Here is a 22,320-nt window from a genome sequence, read left to right as displayed (position 1 = left end):
GTAGCTTCGAAACGTCTTAAGGTATTACTAGAAACACAAAGAAATGTGACCAAACATTACTCATCAACACAGAAAAGTACTGTGGCTTCTAACCTGAAACAAGCATGAAGCAAGTGAGGGCACCTGGGAAGCAGAAACGGGAGCAGCAGGATAGCCAGACAAGAATCATTTTTTAAAAAGGGTTAAATAAGCTATGGCAGCCCTATGGTTTTCGAATGGCAGTTTTCCTTTTTTAAAGCTCATATGACACAGAGATTGAGGTACAGAAAGCAGCAGGAATGTAATAAAAGTTAGCTTCTATAACAAATAGTACAAAATCACACAACACTGCACTCACTGGTAATCATCTGCAATAGCTATTTTCCTTCACAAGCTAAGTGTCCTTCACAAGGCATTAAAGCAACAAGAGTATATACTCCTTAATTCACAGCGAGGGGAGGTTACACATGTTAAAAAACACAAATCTAATTACCTCCATAATTCTGGGCAATCTTCAGACACTCTTACCAGGCCCGAGCTCAAAAGTTCAGTATTGCAGATAACCATAGCACAGGGTTATGAGATTAGTTTCCTTTAATGCATTGGATAAGGAACACACAAGATAAAAACATGTATTCAAAGGTTTATTGCACCAAATTCCACATAAAATATATTTAAAATGATACAACAGTATATATAAGGAATATATTCCCCAAATTCAACTGACAACTGTTCAATGAATACTATACAGTGCAGATAATATCTACCTAGGAGACTGTGCCACGCACACAAATCACATGTTCACAATGTCTCCCGCTAGGTGGACAGCATATTCATACATCCACAGTAAGACTGTCTGCCATCAACAACCAATTCTTCACAAAGAAAAAAAGAAAAAAAAAAAGCTGACCAGATAGGGGTTATGTTCACACTGTACCAAAAATAAACTTCTAAATTAAGCAGCAATATAAAATAACATTTCCAGAAATAAATGTGATCTGGCCTCAACAAGATGACAGCAGCTCATCCTAACAATATGCTAACATTTAGTAAGGTTAGACTCTTTGCAAATACAATAAGCTTAAAAGCTGTACATTTCCTCCATAAACATACCAAAATGAATTAAAAGTCAAACTTGTTGAAGCAGAATCTATGTTAATACTGCTAAATAAAATTCTAACGCAAAAAAAAAAAAAAAAAAAAAAACACCACAACACAGAAAACTCATCACTGGATTATTTTTAAACATAAAAAATAAAGGCCCGTACACACGTAGCGATTGTCGGCCGTAAATATTCGGCCACCGACCGATCGGCCGATTGTCGGCTTGTTAGTATGATGCTTCTGAAACAACCGACTGCGACTTTTCGGCCGAACAGAATCGGGTGTGCAGGCTATAAAATTTTTGTTGGCTGTCACCAGAACGGCCGATTGTTCGCAAGTCAGTACAGAATTCGGCCGACAAACAGCAGATTATCAAGACTGGGCATGCTCTGAGAAAAAAAAAAAAGACACGGAAAGCTAACCATCACATGACATCACTTCTGCAGTCGGCTGTTGGCCGACAAAATTCGTGTGCAGTCTTTAGCACTTTTCAGCCGACAGGACAGCACCGGACAAAAGACGGCCGATCGTTCGGCCGACATTCGGTACGTGTGTACGGGGCTTAACTAGCATCCATGTCTTGTGTAGTGCATTTCTACCCAACTTACACAACACAGTAAAGCTAATTGTGACACATTTGAATGCAGTCTGGTCTAATTATACAACGCGTTCATGAGGTGTTTTTCCCCCCATTATAATAAAAATTAAGACTTACAAAGAGTCACAGTCCTAACAATTGAGGTAGTAAGGTGAAGAAGTGACAGTGACTAAGGTCTGATAATTAGTGTTATATAAACATATTTAATATTGACTTAAGCAATTTTATTCACCCTTAAGGATGTAACCTGAAATTATTTGCTACCATATTTTTCTGATTGGTTGCAATGAGCTCGCATACAGCATCATTTCATGGCCTTGCTGAATTATTGCAATAGTGTAAGGTCAGCAAGCTTATATAATAAAAATGTTGTACTGCACCATAAAATATTCTGCTACAAAATTACCAGTGCTGAATATCTCATTCCTCAAAGGGCTGGTTACAGGACATTTCATAAATTACTAAATGGCTCTTCATTTTAAAGCAGAAATCCAGCAAAAAACACATTACCTATAATGATCTTGCCCAGCATAATTGGAATGGATAGTGTTATTGGTTTAAGCAGCCTATGTACTGAGCAATAATAGTACCTTTGTACAGAACTGTCCTTTTCCTGTAGGAAGCTCTGACTTGTTTTCTCCAGTCCCTAAGATGCTTCCAGAGAGAAATCTTTCTAGCTCTCAGCTTGTGAGGGAACTCAATCATTTGACATTCCTCCATACAACATTTATAGGAGCCAACTTGAACAGTTACAATAAGTTATTTAGAATTACATTTTTATATAAATATTTTTTTTTCCCCAGAATTCATATCATTTGGGCAATTTCCTGTAAGCTTTAATGTGCACCTGAAGTTCAGTTTCAAAATTCAGTCTGATATAGCATGCATCATTCTCCCGTTCCAACCTGTTGGATTGCCCATTGAGCCAAACAGACGGCAGCCATAGTTTCCCAGTGCTGGGCAGAAAAATGAAAGGAGAATCTGACTGGTTGCTACGAACAATGCAGGCCCAGCATGTTTAGGGCTTATGCACACACGTTTCTAACACTGCTTTTAGGGGTGTCTGGCATTTTCTTTCTGTCTCTAAATGCCCCTTCATGTTAGTCTATGCACAGATCAAATTTCATTTTTGAGTCCAGCACAATGCCGCTGCCCCAGGAAGAGGAGAAAAATTTGGGAGGGTTCCCATGACTGAGTACCTCCTGGAGAGCTTATTTTGGACCAGTAGTTATTAAATCTAGTGCTTCAGCATATCATCTGATCACAAATCTAGTCAACTATAGCATCTGATCACAAATGCAGCCAGTGTCTTTACCTTTATTAGTACTCCATTAAGTATCCTGATGAGATCTACTTGCATGTCTACAAATAGGCTACTGGTCAGTATACTTCTCAGTATGTTCCTATGAAAAACTCATCTGTGGATTCATAGCACTTAAATATTACATCATGCATCCTCTAGTGGTCTCTCTCTATAGGTGCACATAAAGAACAGTCTCTCACTGGGAATTTCCAGCTACCAAGACCTATGCCAGAAACTTCCACATTTGATTAAAGAAGGATTTATAATGATACATTTGCCTGAAAGGGTTCATAGAAGAAAAAGCAAGCAGAAATGCAGCAATCAAATGTGATCCTAAAATCTGCCCATGAAACAAGGGACTGCATCTTCATGAAACGTCTCCCAGCTGATGTAAGATTACAGCATGATGAAGCAAACCGCAACAATGGGGTAGTGAACAAAAATTCCCATGAGGTATAAAGTGGGCCAGCCCAGAGCAACCAACTAATAATACAAGAAATGATTTAGGGTTGGTTGCTAGATATTAAAGCATTGTGCACACCATCAATGCTCTTGGCACTGCCTTACTAAAGCATTTAGATTTCTTGGGTTTCAGAATGGTTATTTGTCTCTCACCATGGCACAACCTGTAGAGGTCTATGAGGATTATTAGAAATGGATAAAACCAATAGGGATTTTAGGATTTACTGAAAACCAAAATGGACTCTGCACGAATGCAAAATATCCTAATGTGATCAAGAGTGTTTCTCTAAAGCAGAACTATTATCTACAAACTACCCATAACACCTAATCACTATTGCTTTAAAGTGCAATGAAAATAAGCAGTATTGCCAACCGCTATCCATTTAAGTTAGTGTCCAAGTGTACCCAAAGATCTGTTTTAGAAAAACAAAAAACAGCTGCCAACAAAAATACCCACAAATAGATATCTGCAAACATTTTATATTAAACATATATAATCGCTGTTCCTTTAAGTGCAAAAAACAATATGCAACATCAAATACCACCCCCTTAAAATGTAAAGAAATGGATATCTAAAGTGTTAATACTTTGTTATCCATCATTTCAATGTAAAAAAAATGATATTAAAATATTAAAATTATAATGAATTCCCATTCCAATTAAGTCCACAAGTCCAAAAGTTTTAACGAAAGGGTCAGTACACCACGTGGAAAGGTCCTTCACTGCCGCCAACACATAGCCGTACTCCTGACTATGTGGTTTGACACCTGATCAATGGAGGTCTCTTAGCTTTTAAACCTGCTAAAATGGCTCACAGGGCACTTGCTTCAGAATGGTAAATCATATTAATCTCCGCACATCTTCCAATAAGCAACTCTGTCAGAACCGGATATCCGAAAGAGGAGTCACCCCAGGAGGATGTAATTGAGACTGAGGACCTAGACAGCAATAAATTTGTGCATCACAAACTCGGGCAGAGAGATTATGAGCTCCACGAGCATCCAGGCACTGTCTGCGTGTTGGAAGTTGCTTATTTCAAGATGTGGAGATGGATACTAGCAAGAGCATTCTGAAACAAATGCCCTGTGGGCCATCTGAGTGGGTTTAAGGCCTGGTTCACACCTATGCAGGTTGCAGCTGATGAATATTCTGGGTGCATTTTCATTTTTCTTCAACAGACATTTTTGAATCTTTGCGTTTTTGGTTCCATAAACTTCAAACTGCTGGTCCCTGGCCCTTTCCATAAAATGCACAGATGGGAAAATGACCCATAGGACACCATGCTAAATGGACTGTAGTGTGTTTCTGCAAAACTGAAAATGCACTAAAAAAATTCATAGGTGTGAACCAGGCCTCCATTAATAAGACGCCAAACCACATGGTAAGCTGTTGGTGGTGGTAAAGGACCTTTCCATGTGGTGTACTGGCATACAAACTTTTTGCACAGTGGACCTGGAATGGGACTTTTTTCACATTGAATAATGGATAACATTATTTAAAGTGGTAACACTTTAGATATCTATTTGTTTAGGTTTTAAGGGAATGGTAATTGAAGTTGCATATTGGTTTTATTGCCCTTAAAGGAACAGCACTATACATGCTTGATATACAATATTATGATTTCCACCAATATACTGCATGGTTTGTTTACTGAACTGTACCTTAGATTTTATTTGTACCATTTTTAAATATATGTGCCTTGGTTTACTGCCTTTTCCTGTGCTTGCTAAAAAAACAGGAGAAGTCCATGTGTGCAAATATCAGCTGTCCCTTGCTTTGCAGCACAGTGCTAGTTTTGGTATGGCTGAGAGGGATGTTTTTGAGAAAATGGGCACAAATATTCAGATTTTGTCATATGAAACAGTAATAATACATTAATACCTGAAGCATCACACCTTTTACTTACATGTAAAACGACGGTGTCAGGAATATCAAATGTGGTCTTTAAGCCACAGTTTAAATTTTTATCAAACTGACAATGGCTCACTCCTTTTCATAGATGACTAGGACTCTGCTGCAGACTTTCAGCTCAGGATTAAATGTACATGAGATTTAAACTTTGTGTATAGTAGTAGGAGAAAAGCTATTTTGGCAGCCAGACTGCTTCCAAACAGTCGGCTGTCTCTAGTGGCAGTGCCCCTTTGAGCTTTCCTCTGCTGGGATTTGTGAATCACAGAATGCTATTTGGGGAATGCACAATACATAATCTCTGATGCACCAGTCAAAGTTAAGGATTCAGGTAAGTCACTATCTCTGCAAAGTAAACTTATCGCAACAGAACTGCTGGTGCTGCCACTGCAGGCTGAAAGTGAGCCGTCAGAAACCGCTAATATCCTACACAGCCATAGCCCCCAGCACCTAGTAGTGCTAGTTCTGGGGAGAGCACACTATCGGGGTTGTGCAGCTTACACTGCAGCTGGGAGTCAGGCACTGGGAACCTTGACTGTGTTAGAATCCCTAAAAGAGCTCCTAGTTCCCTGGATTTCATGTTCCTTCTACGGCTTCACAACTTGAATGCTTGCTATGAAGCCACTGAAGTCAGTCTGTGCTTGCTGCTGCCCAATAGTTCAATAAATAGTAAAGTTGAACAATGACCATCCAACCAAGAAAAAAGCAACTTGTATACTGTATATATGCAAGATTATCTCACTTGTGTCAGCTAAAAGGATTACAAGAGTTGCCAAGAGTCAACTAACTGATAAACATATGGCCCTGAATTAAGAGAAATTGATGGTGAATGAGAATACATTAAGTTTCCATTTCTTTGTTGCAAAGCATCTCCTACAGCACAATTATAGCATGCTATAATCCATACATTTCCTATTAAAAACACATTGCTGTAAAAGTACAATAAGTAATGCTCCAAGTGCGAGCAAAAACAGTAGAAAAACCATTAAGATATATACATCGTCCATACAAGAATATCCTAACAAGCATGCGGAGTCAAAAAAATTTCTGTAGTGTTTGAGAATTTTGGACTTCTCCTTAATTCTTCCCTGTGAAACGACAGAAGGCCACGGGGGAAACACCATAATGCCTCGTACTTCATGTAAACTTTAAAATGTGTCCCCTAGGGGTTAGTGGGGCAAAGGAGTTTATAGTAGGAAGAAATTGCAGCACAATTCATTGGCCCCTCTTCCGATTGGTTGCTTCTTTGCAGCTTAAGGAATGACCATTTGTAGAATGCAGCTTAGAAAAGGATTTGTGCAACATGGGGTGAATGAGTACTCGCCACAGCTGCCAGCAAAGGTAAGTCACTGGATTCAATCCTAAATTTGTACAGACAAAAAAAAAAAAAAAAAAAGTAGTTAGACTACAATCAGAGAAAAAAAAAAAAGTAATATATTGCTTCACTTGGGTCAAGTTACCCCACACAGATTATAAATACAAGTAGTAGAGTAAATCATAACTCACAGGAATGTTCTTTACTTTAGGACACAGAGGTTAAGAGTATCCCTTTTATAGCTTAACAAATGGCAATACATTGTTGTGTAGGAGCCCTGGTTCACAGTGATGTGATGTGGGAAACGCACAAGATTCACTGCGTTTCCCCGCATCACACTCCATGCGATCTGCTGCAGGTGTCAATGTTAGGATAACGAGACCCCAAAACAGATCACAAAACACCAGAATCGTATCACATGGGTGTGACACCCATGCAATGTGATTCAGATGCAGGGAAAAAATAGGGTCCTGCACCATTTTGGTGCAGATGCAATGCGATTTGAGCCATACAGAACATCGCATGGGATGTGCACAGAATGTGGTGGGATTCTTGTGTGAATCACATGCAGTGTTTTGCACGCACCAGTGTGAACCTAGGCTGAATGAGCAGCTCTTAGGAAACCCTCACAATGCCAATTACATTGTAGGAGGTGAAGTTGTGTCAGCTACCCAACTGCTTTCTCTTCCAAAAACAGTAAATTGTTCCTAAGCAAAAAGCCATTACGCCTTTAAATTGAGTCCTATAACAGTGGAGCAGTCTATATACAGGGGTACCCTACCATCACTGTGGATCAATGTGCTTCCATCCACATCAGTGACATCTTTTTCATTTTAAGGTTTAACAGATTTTGAAATATCCTAGTAGGGCTGAACGATATTCGATGTAACATCGAATATCGTGCTGTGGGAGTGGGCGATAGTCACATCGCCGGATCAGCCGATATTGGGGACTCACAGTGAAGGAAGGTATAGAGAGAAGAGTACAGCCCGACCGTCCTGCATGTTAAGTCCGTCCTGCAGCTCTCCTGACTGAGCGGTGAGCAGCGGCACAGGGAACCAATCACGCGTGCCTGCACACCTGATTGGTTCGCTGTGCCGCTATTCACGACGCGATTGGTTCGCTGTGCCGCTACTCACCGCTCGGTCAGGAAGTGACGAACCGGACTCACGGCGCCAATAGGGGAGATTTGGAGACCACGGGAACGGATGAATACCTACTTGGAAACAGACCCAAAAGTTAGACTGCCGGGAGAGGAACCTCTGAATTAGTGAAGGGATGGAGAAAGGGCCATGACCATCAGGTATCTATGAGTGGTGGAATACTTCAGAGATGCGGTAAGCAATCTGCTTATGTCTACATGTTAAAAACACATCCACCATCACTACCTGACCGCTGTCTGGATTTCTTACATTATAGAGACTTACTTGATGTGAGCCCTCGCTGTTCTACTTCACAGCGTCTCTCCCCGTCATAGCACTGTGTGGATTCTAGGGTGTACCTCCCTGTCAAATCCTCTTCCCTGCTGGTCCTCTCCCTCCCCCACCGTCCACCCCGGATCATCAGGCATCCTGTCAGAAATTACTGATGAAATTTTACTCCTATATTCATTGGTCTCTGTGACCTATTCAAAACTATAGACTGTCCTGAGACTTCGTTGTCCTATTCTATGCTGCCATGAAATGATCTGTGGGGATTTATATAGATTTATATTCATATTTGTTGGAACAACATCTAATTCCCGTGATCCAATAGCTTTTAAAACTACTTAACAAGGCGGTACTGGTGTCTCACTCCTCAATTAGAGACTTCTCCTTGATTCAACCTGACAACTGCAGGAAGTCATATGATTATATACATCTCCAATACCGTTTTGAAATATACGGGCATGTGTGTCTACACACTGGATTTTGCTGGCTTCTTAAAAACTACACAATTTTAGATCATCGTGATCATCTTATTAACCTGCAGTTCCCTACATTACCATTAACCCTGGCCTGCCCTGTATGGTGCAACTGCAATGACCTTTAGAAGAAGGCTGCTGCTGCACTACTTCCCAAATCCTACTACAGTAACATTAACCCTGGCTGGCCCTGTAGTACAATCAGAAGAAGGCTGCTTAACTGAATCCCTACAGTAACATGCAGCACAGACAACACTCAAGTTAATTTCTTTCCTTGTGAGATCTTGGTTGCCCTGTATTCCCCAGGATTTTTCCAGACTCGTTACTCTCACCAATGGCATTGGGCAAGTATAAAATCTACCATTTTTCTTTACAGATACATTTTGCACATACTTTCAGCAGCTGATATTTACAGGGCAAGTGGCCAAGATACTATAGCTGGGCCATGCATTTTAATGCAAAGTCTGCTCTGAGAGTCATCCCTTCATTTTATATAGGTAGCACATCACACGCTAAATAGCTTCACAAAAGCAACAGAAATCTGCACGTTATTAAAAAAACAAAAAACACATTTGGATTTACCAGAAGCATTAAAAATACATAAATGCTGGATACATAATTTTCTTATCTGGTTACAGTAGTTTTTGTGCATCCCTTCTTTTTATTGATTACTCACCCCAATACCAAACCAAGCTCTTTTACATGGACTCTCTTGTGGCCCCTTAAATACTCCGACAACATTTTACTCTTGAAATACAGCTCTTGTAATTTGTCTTCTAGATACATCACGCACTAAGGATAAAAAAGATGAAATCAAGAAAAATTTATAGAGTATCATGACACACACACACACACCTCAAAAGTAAGGGAACTCTTTTTAAATCAGACTATAGCAAGCATCAAGTCAATGAATTAAACTCCTGGGATATTGATCTGGTTAGTTAAGTAGTGGAGGGGGTTATTATTCAGTTTCAGCTGCTTTGGTGTTAATGAAATTAACACGTGCACTAGATGGGGAACAATGCGACGGCCTCAAAAACAGGAATGGTTTTACAGGTAGAGGCCACAGATGTTTTTTTCCTACTCCTCTTTTCTGACTGTTTTTGACTAGTTTTGCATTTGGCTAGGGTCAGTATCACTACTGGTAGCATGAGGCGATACCTGGACCCTATGGAGCAGGGATCCTCAAACTATGGCCCTCCAGCTGTTGCGGAACTACATGTCCCATGAGGCATTGAAAAACTCTGACATTCACAGACACCACAAGGCATGATGGGAATTGTAGTTCCTGAACAACTGGAGGGCCATAGTTTGAAGACCCCTGCTATAGAGGTTGCACAGACAGTCCATATTGATGGCACATCAATATGTACCTTTTCAATGAGTATTGCTTTGTCTCAAGAGCATTGAGGAGATTCCAGGAGACAGGCAGTTAATTTAGGAGAGCTGGACTGGGCCGTAGAAGGTCTTTAACCCATCAGCAGGGCCAGTAATGGCTCCTTTATACAAGGAGCCGTTACTGGCCAGAGCCCTACAACATGACCTCCCCAGCAGTCCACTGGTGTGAATATCTGACCAAACAATCAGAAACAGACTTAATGGAGAGTTGCCTGAGTGTATGACTTCCTCTAGTGGCCTGTGCTCACTGCCCGACACCGTGGAGCTCAATCAGCATTTGCCAATTAACAACAGAATTGGCAGGTCTGCCACTGGCGCCCTGTGCTTTTCACAGATGAGGGCAGGTTTATCCAGAGCACATGTGACAGACCTGAAAGGGTCTGGAGAAGTCATGGAGAATGTTATGATGCCTGTAACATCGTTCAGCGTGACTGGTTTGGGGGTGGGTCAGTGCTGGTCTGGGGAGGCATATCCATGGAGGGACGCACAGACCTCTACAGGCTAGACAACAGCACCCTGACTGCCATTAGGGAATCGGAATGAAATCCTTGGACCCATAGTCAGACTGTACCCTGGTGCAGTAGGTCCTGGGTTCCTCTCTGGTGCGCGACAATGCCTGGCCTCATGTGGTGAGAGAGTGTGCAGCCAGTTCCTGGAGGATGAAGGAATTGATATTACTGAATGGCCCCCCATGCTCACCTGACCCATATCCAATAACACCTCAGTGACATTATGTTTCGGTTCATCTGACGGCACCAGGTGGCACCTCACTCTGTTCAGGAGCTCAGTGATGCCCTGGTCCAGATCTGGGAGAAAATACCTCAGGACACCATCCGTCGCATTAGGAGCATGCCCTGACGTCAGGCATGCATATAAGCACGTTGTGGTGATACAAACTACTAAGTACCATTTTGAGTTGTTGCAATGAAATTTCAGCAAAATTGACTAGCCTGCTGCGTAATTTTTTCACTTTGAATTTTGGGGTGTCTTTAAATTCAGCCCTCTGTAAGTTGATAATTTTCATTTCCATCCAACGATGTGGCATCCTTTCATTCCTAACACGTTACCTAGTCCATATCAGTATAGATATCCAGCATGATATTTTTCCCTCATTGAGAACTGATGTGTTTTAAAAGTATTTTAATACACATACATACATATACACATATACATTTCCTTTATTTTTTCAACTGGCAAAGGAGGGCTCTGTTTTAAGATGTGCCCATGACTGGACCAAGATACCGCAAGCAATGAGTTGCTTCCAGGGACTATTTCTGAAGCTTCAGGATCCACCTGAACCTCTAACATTTGAACAGTTAGAGACCGGCTATCCACTGGAGACCTCTTGACTGCCCCTTCAACTGGAGGTCATCAAAGCATTCCAAAAAGGGGATGCTAATAGAACGCTACAGGGCTAACCCTGCACCGCAAGTTCTGGTTCCAGAGGATAGGACAAAGAGCAGGGCGCCAAACTTTTAGCATAGTGGCCCCATGGCAAAGCACAGAATTACTAATACAGTAAGATGGGCACGTGTACATAGGCATCTTTAATATCCACAGAAACCAGGAGGTCTCCCTGATGTAAGGGGACAATGACAGACTAAAAAATGTAAATATTCAAAGTCTTGAGATCAAAGATGAGAGTTCAGGAATAGTGAACCGGTTGGAGTAAAACCCCTAGAAACAGTCTCCCACTGACACTGGAACAATGTCACCTTGTTCCAGAATTTTCTGTTGAAGATGGGTGCTCCTTCCACCATCAGCATCTTTGATAATGTTATTAACAGATCAAAGAAACTGTGAAGGTCATGAAGACAGAATACTTCTCGTGCAAAGGTTCGGCAGTCCAGCAGTTTAGCCAAAGTGCCTTACACCTTGTTCGATCTTTTAAGGGGTTTAGAACAGTCAGATATGGTTTGAAAAGTATTGTCACAGCCAGGATCAGGTGTTAAGCAGGACATACCAGTAAGAACAGTGGTTTGAAAATGGATTACAATCGCTTATTAGTTGGGTCCTTAAAGCGGCTCTTCAGTAATTTTTTCTTTTTTCCATATATTAAATCCTCTGCCCTTGTGGTTTTAACTTTGGATAGTAAAACATTGCTTTTCTGCAAGTAAATACCTTATACAGCCCACTTCCTCTTTGTCTGGTAATTAGCCTAGGGCTAGGCTAATGAAATCAAGCACAGCTCTCTCTCTCTTTCTCTAACGCTTGTGAGAGTTTGCCAGCAAGGGAGGGAGGGATGAGTCATAGGACAGCCAATGAGTGCTGGAGGGGGCTGGATGAGGGCAGAGATAACAGGAGACTGCAGAGATTCATGTGTATTCAACAAGATAGAAGAAATGTGCAGGCAAACAGTGGTGCAAGTGTGAACAGTCAGCAGCTTCAGCTGCCTACAGTAAAAATGGCTGCAGCCAGACTTAGTGGAGGGAGATTTTTGCAGCATATTTGGCAAGAACAGAATCACAGTACATATAAAATAATATACAAAATGGCTGGAGGGAAGCTACAGAATAGCAAAGATGTTTTTATTACAAATCATATGAGCAGACTGCAGTTCCTCTTTATGGACAGGTGCATCAAGCGCTTTTCCCAGAGTGTCACAAAGAAATTAAATCCACCATGTAAAAAGGTTGTGAAATCTCTTGCGAGATCTCCCAGTGTATACATAAGATTTTTCAGACGGCGAGGTAGCCCTCACAGGATGCATCTGAGGCCCTGCCTACATTACTTGTGCCTCTAAAGACCAAGGAGTGCAATTTACTTAACCACTTTAACACTGCTCACGTTGCCGATACTGCAGCAAAGTGGACGCCCTGGGTCTGGCGACGTAGACATCCGTTGCCAGATACCTACCTCTCTCGGAGGCTCGCTCCCGCTGTGTTTCGACACAGCGGGAGTTGGGCAAGGGGAGGAGACGCGGTGATCACCACCTCTCTTCCGATCGTCGGGGAAAGACTGAGGAAATCCGCCCGCTTGTGTAAACAAAATCGGCTGGATCCTCTCTGACAGGCAGGGACAGATCACAGGATTCAGCATAGCTGAAACCTGCCATCTGTGTCACACAACCCCCTCCCCCCACACACGTCAGTAAGCATGAGGCACACATTTAACCCCTTGATCACCAACAGTGTTAACCCCTTCCCTGCCAGTGTCATTATTAGAGTAACAGTGCATTTTTATAGCACTGATTACTGTAGTAATGTCCCCCCAAAAGGGTCGAAAATGTCAGTTAGGCGTCCGATCTGTCCGCCGCAATGTCGCAGTCCCGCAAAAAAATAAAAAACGCAGATCGCCGCCATTACTAGTAAAAAAAAAAAAAAAATATACACTATAAAAATTACAAATCTTTCCCGTAGTTAGTAAACGCGATAACCTTTGCGCAAAATAATCAAAATACGCTTATTGTGATTTTTTTTTACCAAAAATATGTAGCAGAAAACAAATTGGCCTAAAATGTTAAATTCTGATTTGGAAATTTTTTGGGGGGGGAATGTTATATATATCAGAATGTGAAAAATATTGTTCTCAAAATATTTTTTCAAAATGGTCGCTCTTTTTTCAAAAATTAAAGTCGCACAGGTGATCAAACACCACCAAAAGAAATCTATTTGTGGGGGGGGGGGGGGGGGGGGGAAGGACAAATTGAATTTGGGTACAGCGTCGCACGACCGCGCAGTTATCCGTTAAAGTAACGCAGTGCAGAATCGCAAAATATGGCCTGGTCAGGAATGGGGTAAAATCTTCCGGTCTTAAAGTGGTTAAAAATACGCTCATTGAGAATTTTTTTGTCAAAAGACATGTAGCTAAATACATTCTGGCCTAAAAAGGTGACAAAAATTTAATATGTTGAAATTAACTGTCAAAGTAGAAAATGTAAATTTTTCGCAAAATATTCGCTTTTTTTATTAATATCGAAAAAAATGAAAAGCTCAGAGGTAATCAAATACCACCAAAAGAAAGCTCTGTTTGTGGGGGAAAAAAGGACATAAATTTCATTTGGGTACAGCATTGCATGACCACGCAATTGTCAGTTAGTCGCGCAGTGCCAAGTTAAAAAAAGTGGCCTGGTCTTAAAGTGGTTAGTAAAAAAAAAAAAAAAAAAAAAAATAAATAGCTGTTATTTACTTATTAACAAAGACTTCACACAAAACCAAAACTGAGCTAACAAGCACTTGGGTGAGCAAACAACTTTCAGGGTGCTTCGAATTTCCATAAAGGATTCATTGGAAAAGCAGGTAGGGAAAATCTTTGTGACTTTGGTAGCGTTAAATGAGCTAAGACTGGAAAGAGTGCTGCTAGAAACATCAATAAGAGCGGAAAAAGTCTCCTTTAAGTGGTAAGTAAAGCCTAACCACTAACTATTCTTAAAAATTTTCCCTCCTACCTATCCTGTATACAAAAGATATGTATGCTTCCATTTTACCCCAGGCCCTTTAATTGATTCCACAGTTCCGGTTTCCTTGTAAAATGGAGTGCTCAAAAAAGGGTGTAAATTTCCGGGAGCCATGAGGTAACCCATGGCTCAGTTATTTTCAATGCTCTCTCCTCTTAACCCACACAGCATTTGTTCACCGACACAGGGGAACCGGAGCTGCACGTTCACATGACCGGCATTTTTAAGAATAGAGTTAGACTTTTCTTCCTTTTTGAGTAATAGCAGTAGACTGCGACTTCTCAGAGGGTACGCTCAATCAAATAATAACTTGAGTGACTCAAATACGAGTCACTGCAGCCTATGGGTTAGAAGCTGCTAAAGCCTGGTACACACTACTAGTTATTTTTTTTGTTCAACCCAGCAGGGCTGAAGGAAAAAAAATTGACAGCTCAGGAGGAGACGCTGTACTATGATGTTTAGCAATCTCCCCTATGTGTTAATGTGTTATCACAGGGGGTCCAGCTCCCCCCCACCAGAACACTTCAGTCAGCGCTTCCAACCATTGGCTGAGAGAACTGATCGGGAGCCGATCAGCAGATCTTTTTCGGTCATGCCCCTTCCACTGAAGTCAGAAGGCTTCTGTTGGACCGGCTGCAGTCCATACAGGCTGAATGTTGGCCAGTTTCTATTGAGCTGGCTGAGGCCATCAGACATTTAGCCCGTGTGTAGTAGGCTTAAGGAAGCAGGTAATTCAGATATAGAGCCTGCTGAAAAAGGCATGGGAGAGAGTGAGCAAAAAACTGGCTAATCTGAGTCAAAGCCTTGCATGACTATTGTAAAAACCTTAGCTGAAAGGGCAGAGAACCAAACCATACCTGATGGAAACGAGCAGAACTCATGACAGGACAGACAAGCTTGAAACAAGATAATAAAAAATTGCAAATAAAGAAAAAAACATGACTCTAAAAAACACAGGAGGTTATACAGCTTCCACTCTACTGCATAATGCTATTTAAAATTGTCAGATACTTACAAATAAAGGCGGGGTTTTTAGTTTATACAAGTGTAAGATGGTCTGAAGTAAGTTGCACACTTGATTAGACACCAATGCATCTGTGCCAAGTTTGGTGTTGTCCACAGTGGTCTTCTGGCTGCTGACAACCTGGACACTCCATCGATCTGTATCTGCCACAATACACACAGCTTCTGCAAGAGGTTCATCCAACACAGGGTGCTAAAAACAATGAAAAAAAAAAAAACACAACACACACATTACACATTTTATTCATGCATTGCCTATGGGTCAGTGATTTTTCAAGCAACCACAAATTGTGGGGCGACGTCAAACATGCATATTTAACCCACAATTTAATAATCCTGAAAAGTGTTTTAGCTTACCTGTAAATTCCATATCCTGGAGTACCAGTACAGGACACAGGCAGAATATTCATACACCATGTATTATGAGGGTGTACCTTCAGGTGATTGGAGACTGAGGAGGAACCAGGGAGCACGTCCTCCAAAGCTTTGCCAGTCTGTGAGCCTTCTGTTTTGTAGCAAGCAACGGAGAGTAAACCAAGGAAATGAAGGTATAATGGCCTGTATCCTGTACTCAAAGATATGGAATTTACAGGCAAGTCAAAACTCCTCTATCTGAAATCGACATGACACAGGCAGAATATTCATAAATCATGAGACATTCCCAAGCAATAAATAGCAAGGGTGGGTGACAATAGGGCAAACCGAACACCTCAAAGCTCATGTGAGAACCGTGTGGCCAAAAACTCCATCAGCAGAAGTTTTAAGTTGGGATCTACCTAGATACCTGGAGCAGCAGCTTGCTCAGCCTTTCAGCGAGCCACAGATCCTGATCCAGCCGCTCTCACCCCCTACACAGTCCAGTACACCAGTGAGCCCTGGTAGGGCAGAGCAGAGAGCTGGTGACTGAGTCATTGGCTCTCTACACACTGAAGACCAAGAACCAAGCAAACAGCGGTCTCTGATCGCTTAGTTATCAGTCTTTGAGGCAGTAGGGGACAAATGCAGAGAGTTTTTAACTACTGTATTTTAATGTGAGTGCATACCTTATAAATAAAGAATTTAGTTATTTGTAGGTTATGTGGCATTTTTATTTTTTGCATGTTTTCAGGAGCTCCGGATGACGCGTTTGACGCAAAACGGCCGTAGAGCTACCACTATACGCCTAAGGTCCAGCCATCATTCTGATTTTGAAGTGGTGGCTTTTGATGCAAGTCTTTTTATCATTGTATTTTATCCATTTATACTGTACTGACTTGTCAGTATTTTATATACACCTTTTAATAAATATTTTCATCATCTTTGTACTACACCATGAGCCTTTTTTATTATTCAAACTCCTTTATGTGGCATGTTGAGCAATCTACTCTGTTGGAGGAGAATCTCTGTATTGTTATCTTCAGACTTCCAGGCTTTCCAGGATTAGGAGCTCTATGGATACATACCTTATTGCTGTCCTATAACTTATACAGCATTTGGCTCTGAGGAGTTTGAAATTTACCTATATGGTGGAGGACACATTTACACATGTTGATCATTATTGCTTATTACAGCACTGGGACAATTTATATTAGCACCTGAATGAACTTTTTCAGCTGTTTTGTTGTACTTATTATCCCTACAATGGGATACTACATATAAAACTTTTGCACTTTAATGTTATTTCTGAGCGCTGCAACATTTGTATTTAACTATTCGGTGCATGTATATTTTGCACTTTTTTGCAAGCAGCCGTTTGTGGTTTTTATATTTAAAGCGCTGACTCACCCTTTTTATTAAGTATAAGAAGGGGGCTGGGGGAGCATTAGAAACACTTTTAAGGCCAACTTCTGATAAAGATCTTGTTGTAGAAGGCCAGGATGTGAGGTACAAAGTAATCTCTGGAAATGACGCAAGGCTAACAAAAAAAAAAAAAAAGGAAGGAGAAGGTGATATTTTTCTGGAAGAGGCTTTTCTTTCTTTTAGAATGGCAGGAATCACAGACTCCAAAACCCCTCTATCCTTTTAAAAACACAGCCAAGCCGTTCTAACCAGAAAACAGAAGGATAGAACAGAGAGCCTTGAGCTAGCAGATTTGGCCTGTTCGGAAGAGGCCAGTGATTGTATGCTAGAAGTCCAAGTATATCTGTGTAGCAGGTTTTTGTGAGTCAGTTTGGTACAATTAGAAAAACGGCTTTCCTTTCTCGATTTATTTTCTGGAGCGGACAAGGTAGGCTTTGAGGGAAGGCGTAAATTAGCCTGAATGAAGACCAGGGAAATATCAAGGCAGTTGGTTGTTGAATCTGGAGGCTATGATTGAAGACATCCAGATGAAGGGCCTATTCCCTTGGTCCATTTTTTGAGTTTGACTTTGGCATTTTAGATTTATGGACATTTCATTTCATTCACTTTTAAAGGGATAGTGCACCATTTGTTATATAAATGGGTGTATTCTCTAGGACCCAAGTGCCCTATTGCTGATGAAAAAAAAAAAAAAACCCCCATTGAACAGGATTTTGGAGGGGGGAGGTGTGAAACTGTAGTCCGACGACTGGGTCACTCCTAAATACAATCTGTTCATGAAAAGGAAAGGTTTTATAGGTCTCTGTACCCAAAGGAGCATGACGAGACACAGGAGAGACAGCCTGCACAATGTCAAGGCTTTTAAAGGACAGCTTCAATGCGATTTTCAATGTTATCAAGCCTGTTGCGTGAAGCCCCTCCTTCAATCTGGGGAAGAAAATCTTCTGGCTTCCTCTAATATTTCCTTCTGGGTTCTCAAGGACTGAAATATCAGGAACAGACACCGGTCGGGGAAAAGGGTGTTGGCATTTTTGAGCTCAGGACAAAGATGGCTGTTAATACCATAATCTGTTTAAAAAATGTGACAGATACAGAGAATTCCACTTTAGCCAAATAGGCTGCTTGTTCCTTGGCTGAAATGGAGCAAGAATCAGAATTAAAATCAAATCCGGTTATAACCAGCAGTTTTGGATTGGCTCCCTTTCACCTGGTCTCTGGCATAGCTACAAGTGAGGTTATTCCCCTGTGAGGTACTTATGGAATAGGGTGCAGAATATAGAGTAAGCATGTCCGTAAGTAATATGCGGTAACTCAGGTGGAGACCGTCCGGTATTGAATCCTTGTGGTGAAAAGGTGGGAGGAAGTGCCAGAATACCTTTTAAGGGCTCTAGGTAGAAGTGGCAATCAGTGGTGTGATGCAACCCCGGTCGTACACCTGCCATGTGGCAAAATTTTAGCTCCAAGTTTTACACTGAGGTGAATACATTTCAACTATAACCTATTTATTAACAGTCAGATACAGGGTGACCCTGTCTTACCTGTCCACAATGCTTGACAGTAAATAAAGTCCAGACTTTGCCCATACCCCTAAAAAGGGTCTTCAGGGACTGGGTACCAAAATGATGGACTATGACCCTGGATCTGTACAGCACCCTGCCACTGACCACGTTGCATCAGGTGCCAAGGAGAGTGTCCAAAGCACCAGTACAGGTCACCCCCACAGCATGGGGTCAGGGTACGGCTCCCAAGGTGTTAGAGAGTTTTTTTTGATGGATTTATAATAAATTAGTTAAGCTAAGGGTGAGTTTCTCTGTCAAGGAGAAAGGGACTCACACAGTGGGGTAGGATACTGGGATGGCACCTAGGAGGGGTGCATCCTCTAAAGCCTTGACAGTGTCCAATCATCTGAAGCTGCATGCATATAAACCATGGTGTAGGAATAATCTGCCTGTGCCTTGCACTGTACGATTAGGATATTTAATTAACATGTGCTTAGAACACAATGTGTAGTACACAGGCTTCCCACCTCTCTATTATGACCTGTTACAAGCACCATCTGTTTATGAAATGGTAATGCCGATCTCCAGCCAAAGCAGGTCTTGCGCTTTTGGGTAGACAGGGGAGGGAGACATGTTCGGGTTTTTACAGGCATCCACATCCCTTTTGAGGAAAGTTCACCAGTTTGTCCTGGTGACCACAGAAAAATCAAGTAACTCTCCCCACCAGGGACAGAAATAGTAATAGAAATCTTCCAAATGCTGCCAGCCTTCCCTACCTTAAAAAACATACTGGAAATGAGGATGTTTTCCCTAATGGCTACAGAAACTGCTTAAAAAAAAAAAAAATCTGAGAGACATTTAGCCCTTCACCATCTTGTCCATAAACCAAAAAACTGGATTTTTGACTTACCCTAGGTAGGGGAAAAAAAAAAAAAAAAAAAAGTCTGGCTACGCCTATGGGCAGCCCCAGGGGGTATACTCCCCCTCTCTGCTATAGGTCCTCAGTTTTGTTACAAGCAGTATCAGAATTACTAATCCACAGATGGGTGGGTGCTGTGTCCATCAATGAACAGCAGAGAAATGGATTTTACAGTAAGTCAAAAAATCACATTTTCTCTTTTATTCATTGACGGACACAGCTCCTGATCTTCTTAACCATAGGGACATCCCAAAGCGGTGTTAAACATGAGGGGTGGGAACAGCAAAAAAGAAACTCTCGAGGCTATCTATCTATAGCCAACCAGGTAAAAAGGAGCTAAACCAAAACAACTGGGAAAAAAAATGAAAAAAAAAAAAAAAAATACACCATAAAAAAGGAGGTTCTCTAAACAGCAGCCTGCAAAAACTTTGCGGCCAAAAGGAAGCATCCACAGATGCCAACACATCCACTTTATTGAACTTTGTAAACCTGTACACCAATGACCAGGAGGCGGCCTTGCAAACCTACGTCACCAACGCCTGATGACGGAAGGCCCAGGGGGCACTGAGCCCCCGAGTAAAATGCGCCTTGACAAGGGAAAAGGAACCTGACCCTGGATGGAAAAACCACAGCCTGTCTAATTAAGCTGGAAATGGTCGCAGAGGAAGCGTACAACACTTTGCGAGGCCCATCAGTGAGCACAAATAGTGACCCTGATTTCCTAAAAGACTCCATAGCTGCCAGGTGCACCGTAATTTCCCAGACATCATCCAAGGCAAGAAAAGCAATTTTCATCAAATGTTATGGCCTGGGAACACAATGTCTTCGTTCAAATGAAAATCAGAGACAACCTGAGAAAGGAATGGCAGAGGCAAAAAACCTCATCTCTGTGAACCACCAAGGTGAACGACAGGATAACGCCACCAATTTTTTGACATGCTGCGCGCATAGGTGATAGCCACCAAAAAGGGCACCTTCTGGGACAGCTTAAGCAAGGGAATCTCCTGAAGATTCTCAAAATGAGGCTTCTGGAAGACAAAGCACCAAATTGAGGTTCCAAGGCAGTAACAGAGACCGCACTGGAGGGGTCAAGTGCCTAACCCCCTGAAGAAGTACATACCAGGGAGCATGTGGCCAAGGACCGTTGAAAGAAGACCACTAAGGCTGACCTGACCCTTGATAGTACTCAATGCCAGTTTCTGCTCAACCCCCCGTTTTAGGAAGGTCAAGATCCGAGCCACCGAAAAAAAGCAAGAATCAACCACAAGAGAGGTACACCGCGCAATGCAAGTCTTCTACGTACAATGGTAGATCTTCCTGGAAGTAGATTTCCTAGCTTCTAACAGCGTTGGAATCACCGACAAAAACCTTTATCCATCCACACCTGGCGTTCAATAGCCAAGCCGTCAAATCAAGCGACTAAAGCAGGATGGAAGATTGGCCCTTGGGACAGCAGATCCTCCCTGAGTGGAAGCTTCCAAGGAACGTTGGTGACCAGCCGCACCAGATTGGCATAACAAGCCTAGCAAGGCCAGTCCAGGGCCATTATGATGATCGGAATCCCTTCTGCATCCATCATGCATAGAAGGATTGGCAGCAGCTTCAGAGGGGGGGGGGGAAAGGCTTAAATCAGACGATACTGAACCCATGGGACCATCAGCGCACCTCCGCCAGAGGATCCCGTGACTGAGCCACAAACCTCTGCACCTGTTGAGCCGAGTTGCCAACAGTTCAACCTCGGGGATGCCCCACTGGAGACACAACTGATGAAACCCCTCCAGATGAAAGGACCACTTCCCTTGGTCCAACGCCTGCCGACTGAAGTAATCCGCCTGGAACAAACCATTCTGCCCACCTTAGAATGCCGGCTACCTCAAGAGCTGCCAGAACACTTCTTGTGCCCCCCTGGTGATCGACATAAGCCATAGCATTGTCGGAGTGGATGCACACAGGACATCCCTGAAGATGATCCGTCCAATGTTCCAGGCACAGTCTGATCACTCAGAGTTCCAAGACATTGATCAGTAGTCTGAACTCTTTCAGCGTCCAGATCCCCCCAGCAGAATTTTTGCCGAGGACGCCTCCCCAGCCAGGCTGGAATCAGTGGTGACCACTATCCAAAACAAGGGGAAGAAGGACTTGCCCAGCGGAAGCGCCAGAGAACAAAGCCACCATATCAGGGACTCTTTCGTTCCCCGGCTCAGTCAGATCCAATTTTCCAGAGACTGCAGATTCTGGTCCCATTTGGCCATAATCTCCCCTGCAGGGACCTCGTATGGAACGGTGCAAATAAAACTGCCTCGAAGGTAGACACCATCAGGCCCAGCACCCGCATGCAAGTCCCATGGGAAGACCATCTGCTGGATAGCAGGAGACGAATTGCAGCCTGCAGTTTCTGGAGTTTGTCCAGAGGAAGGAGCACTCTGACTAAGGCTGTGTCCAGAGTCCGACACAGATAGTCCAGCTTTGTGGGCGGAACACAGCAGACTTCTTAAAATTCTGAATCCAGCAAAACTATCTCAAAGGTCGTTTGGCGATTTCCAGGTTTTCCACCAGAGCAGTAGGAGACACCGCTCGCAGAAGGGGGTCGTCCAAGTAGCCCAGTACCACAATCCCCTATTAGCATAACAATGTAAGCACTGGGGCCAACACTTTAGTAAAGACCCGAGAAGTGGAGGCAAGACCAAAGGGTAAGGCCACAAACAGATAATGCTCCTCTCCCGCGGCAAAGCGC

The 22,320-nt window shown here is 42.4% G+C and overlaps 1 protein-coding gene across 3 annotated transcripts in view; it reads right to left on the bottom strand.

The window, feature by feature from the left end:
• Positions 1-5,947: 5,947 nt before the first annotated feature.
• The window catches only part of FNIP2 (folliculin interacting protein 2), a 150,389-nt gene continuing 134,016 nt past the window's right edge, over positions 5,948-22,320 (bottom strand). For all 3 annotated transcript variants that reach the window (XM_082269043.1, XM_082269041.1, XM_082269042.1), the window contains 3 exons: positions 15,382-15,582; positions 9,249-9,364; positions 5,948-6,715 (listed from right to left, as the gene is read on the bottom strand). In XM_082269043.1, coding sequence (XP_082125169.1) covers positions 6,637-6,715; positions 9,249-9,364; positions 15,382-15,582 — 396 coding nt within the window. In that variant the 3' untranslated portion in view covers positions 5,948-6,636. The remainder of the gene's footprint in view (positions 6,716-9,248; positions 9,365-15,381; positions 15,583-22,320) is intronic.

The sequence above is a fragment of the Pelophylax lessonae genome, assembly GCF_965119305.1.
Source record: "Pelophylax lessonae genome assembly, chromosome: 1".
In the NCBI taxonomy this organism is placed as follows: domain Eukaryota; kingdom Metazoa; phylum Chordata; class Amphibia; order Anura; family Ranidae; genus Pelophylax; species Pelophylax lessonae.
Note: the sequence above shows the minus strand (reverse complement) of the source record. Positions and strands in the feature narration are given on the sequence as shown.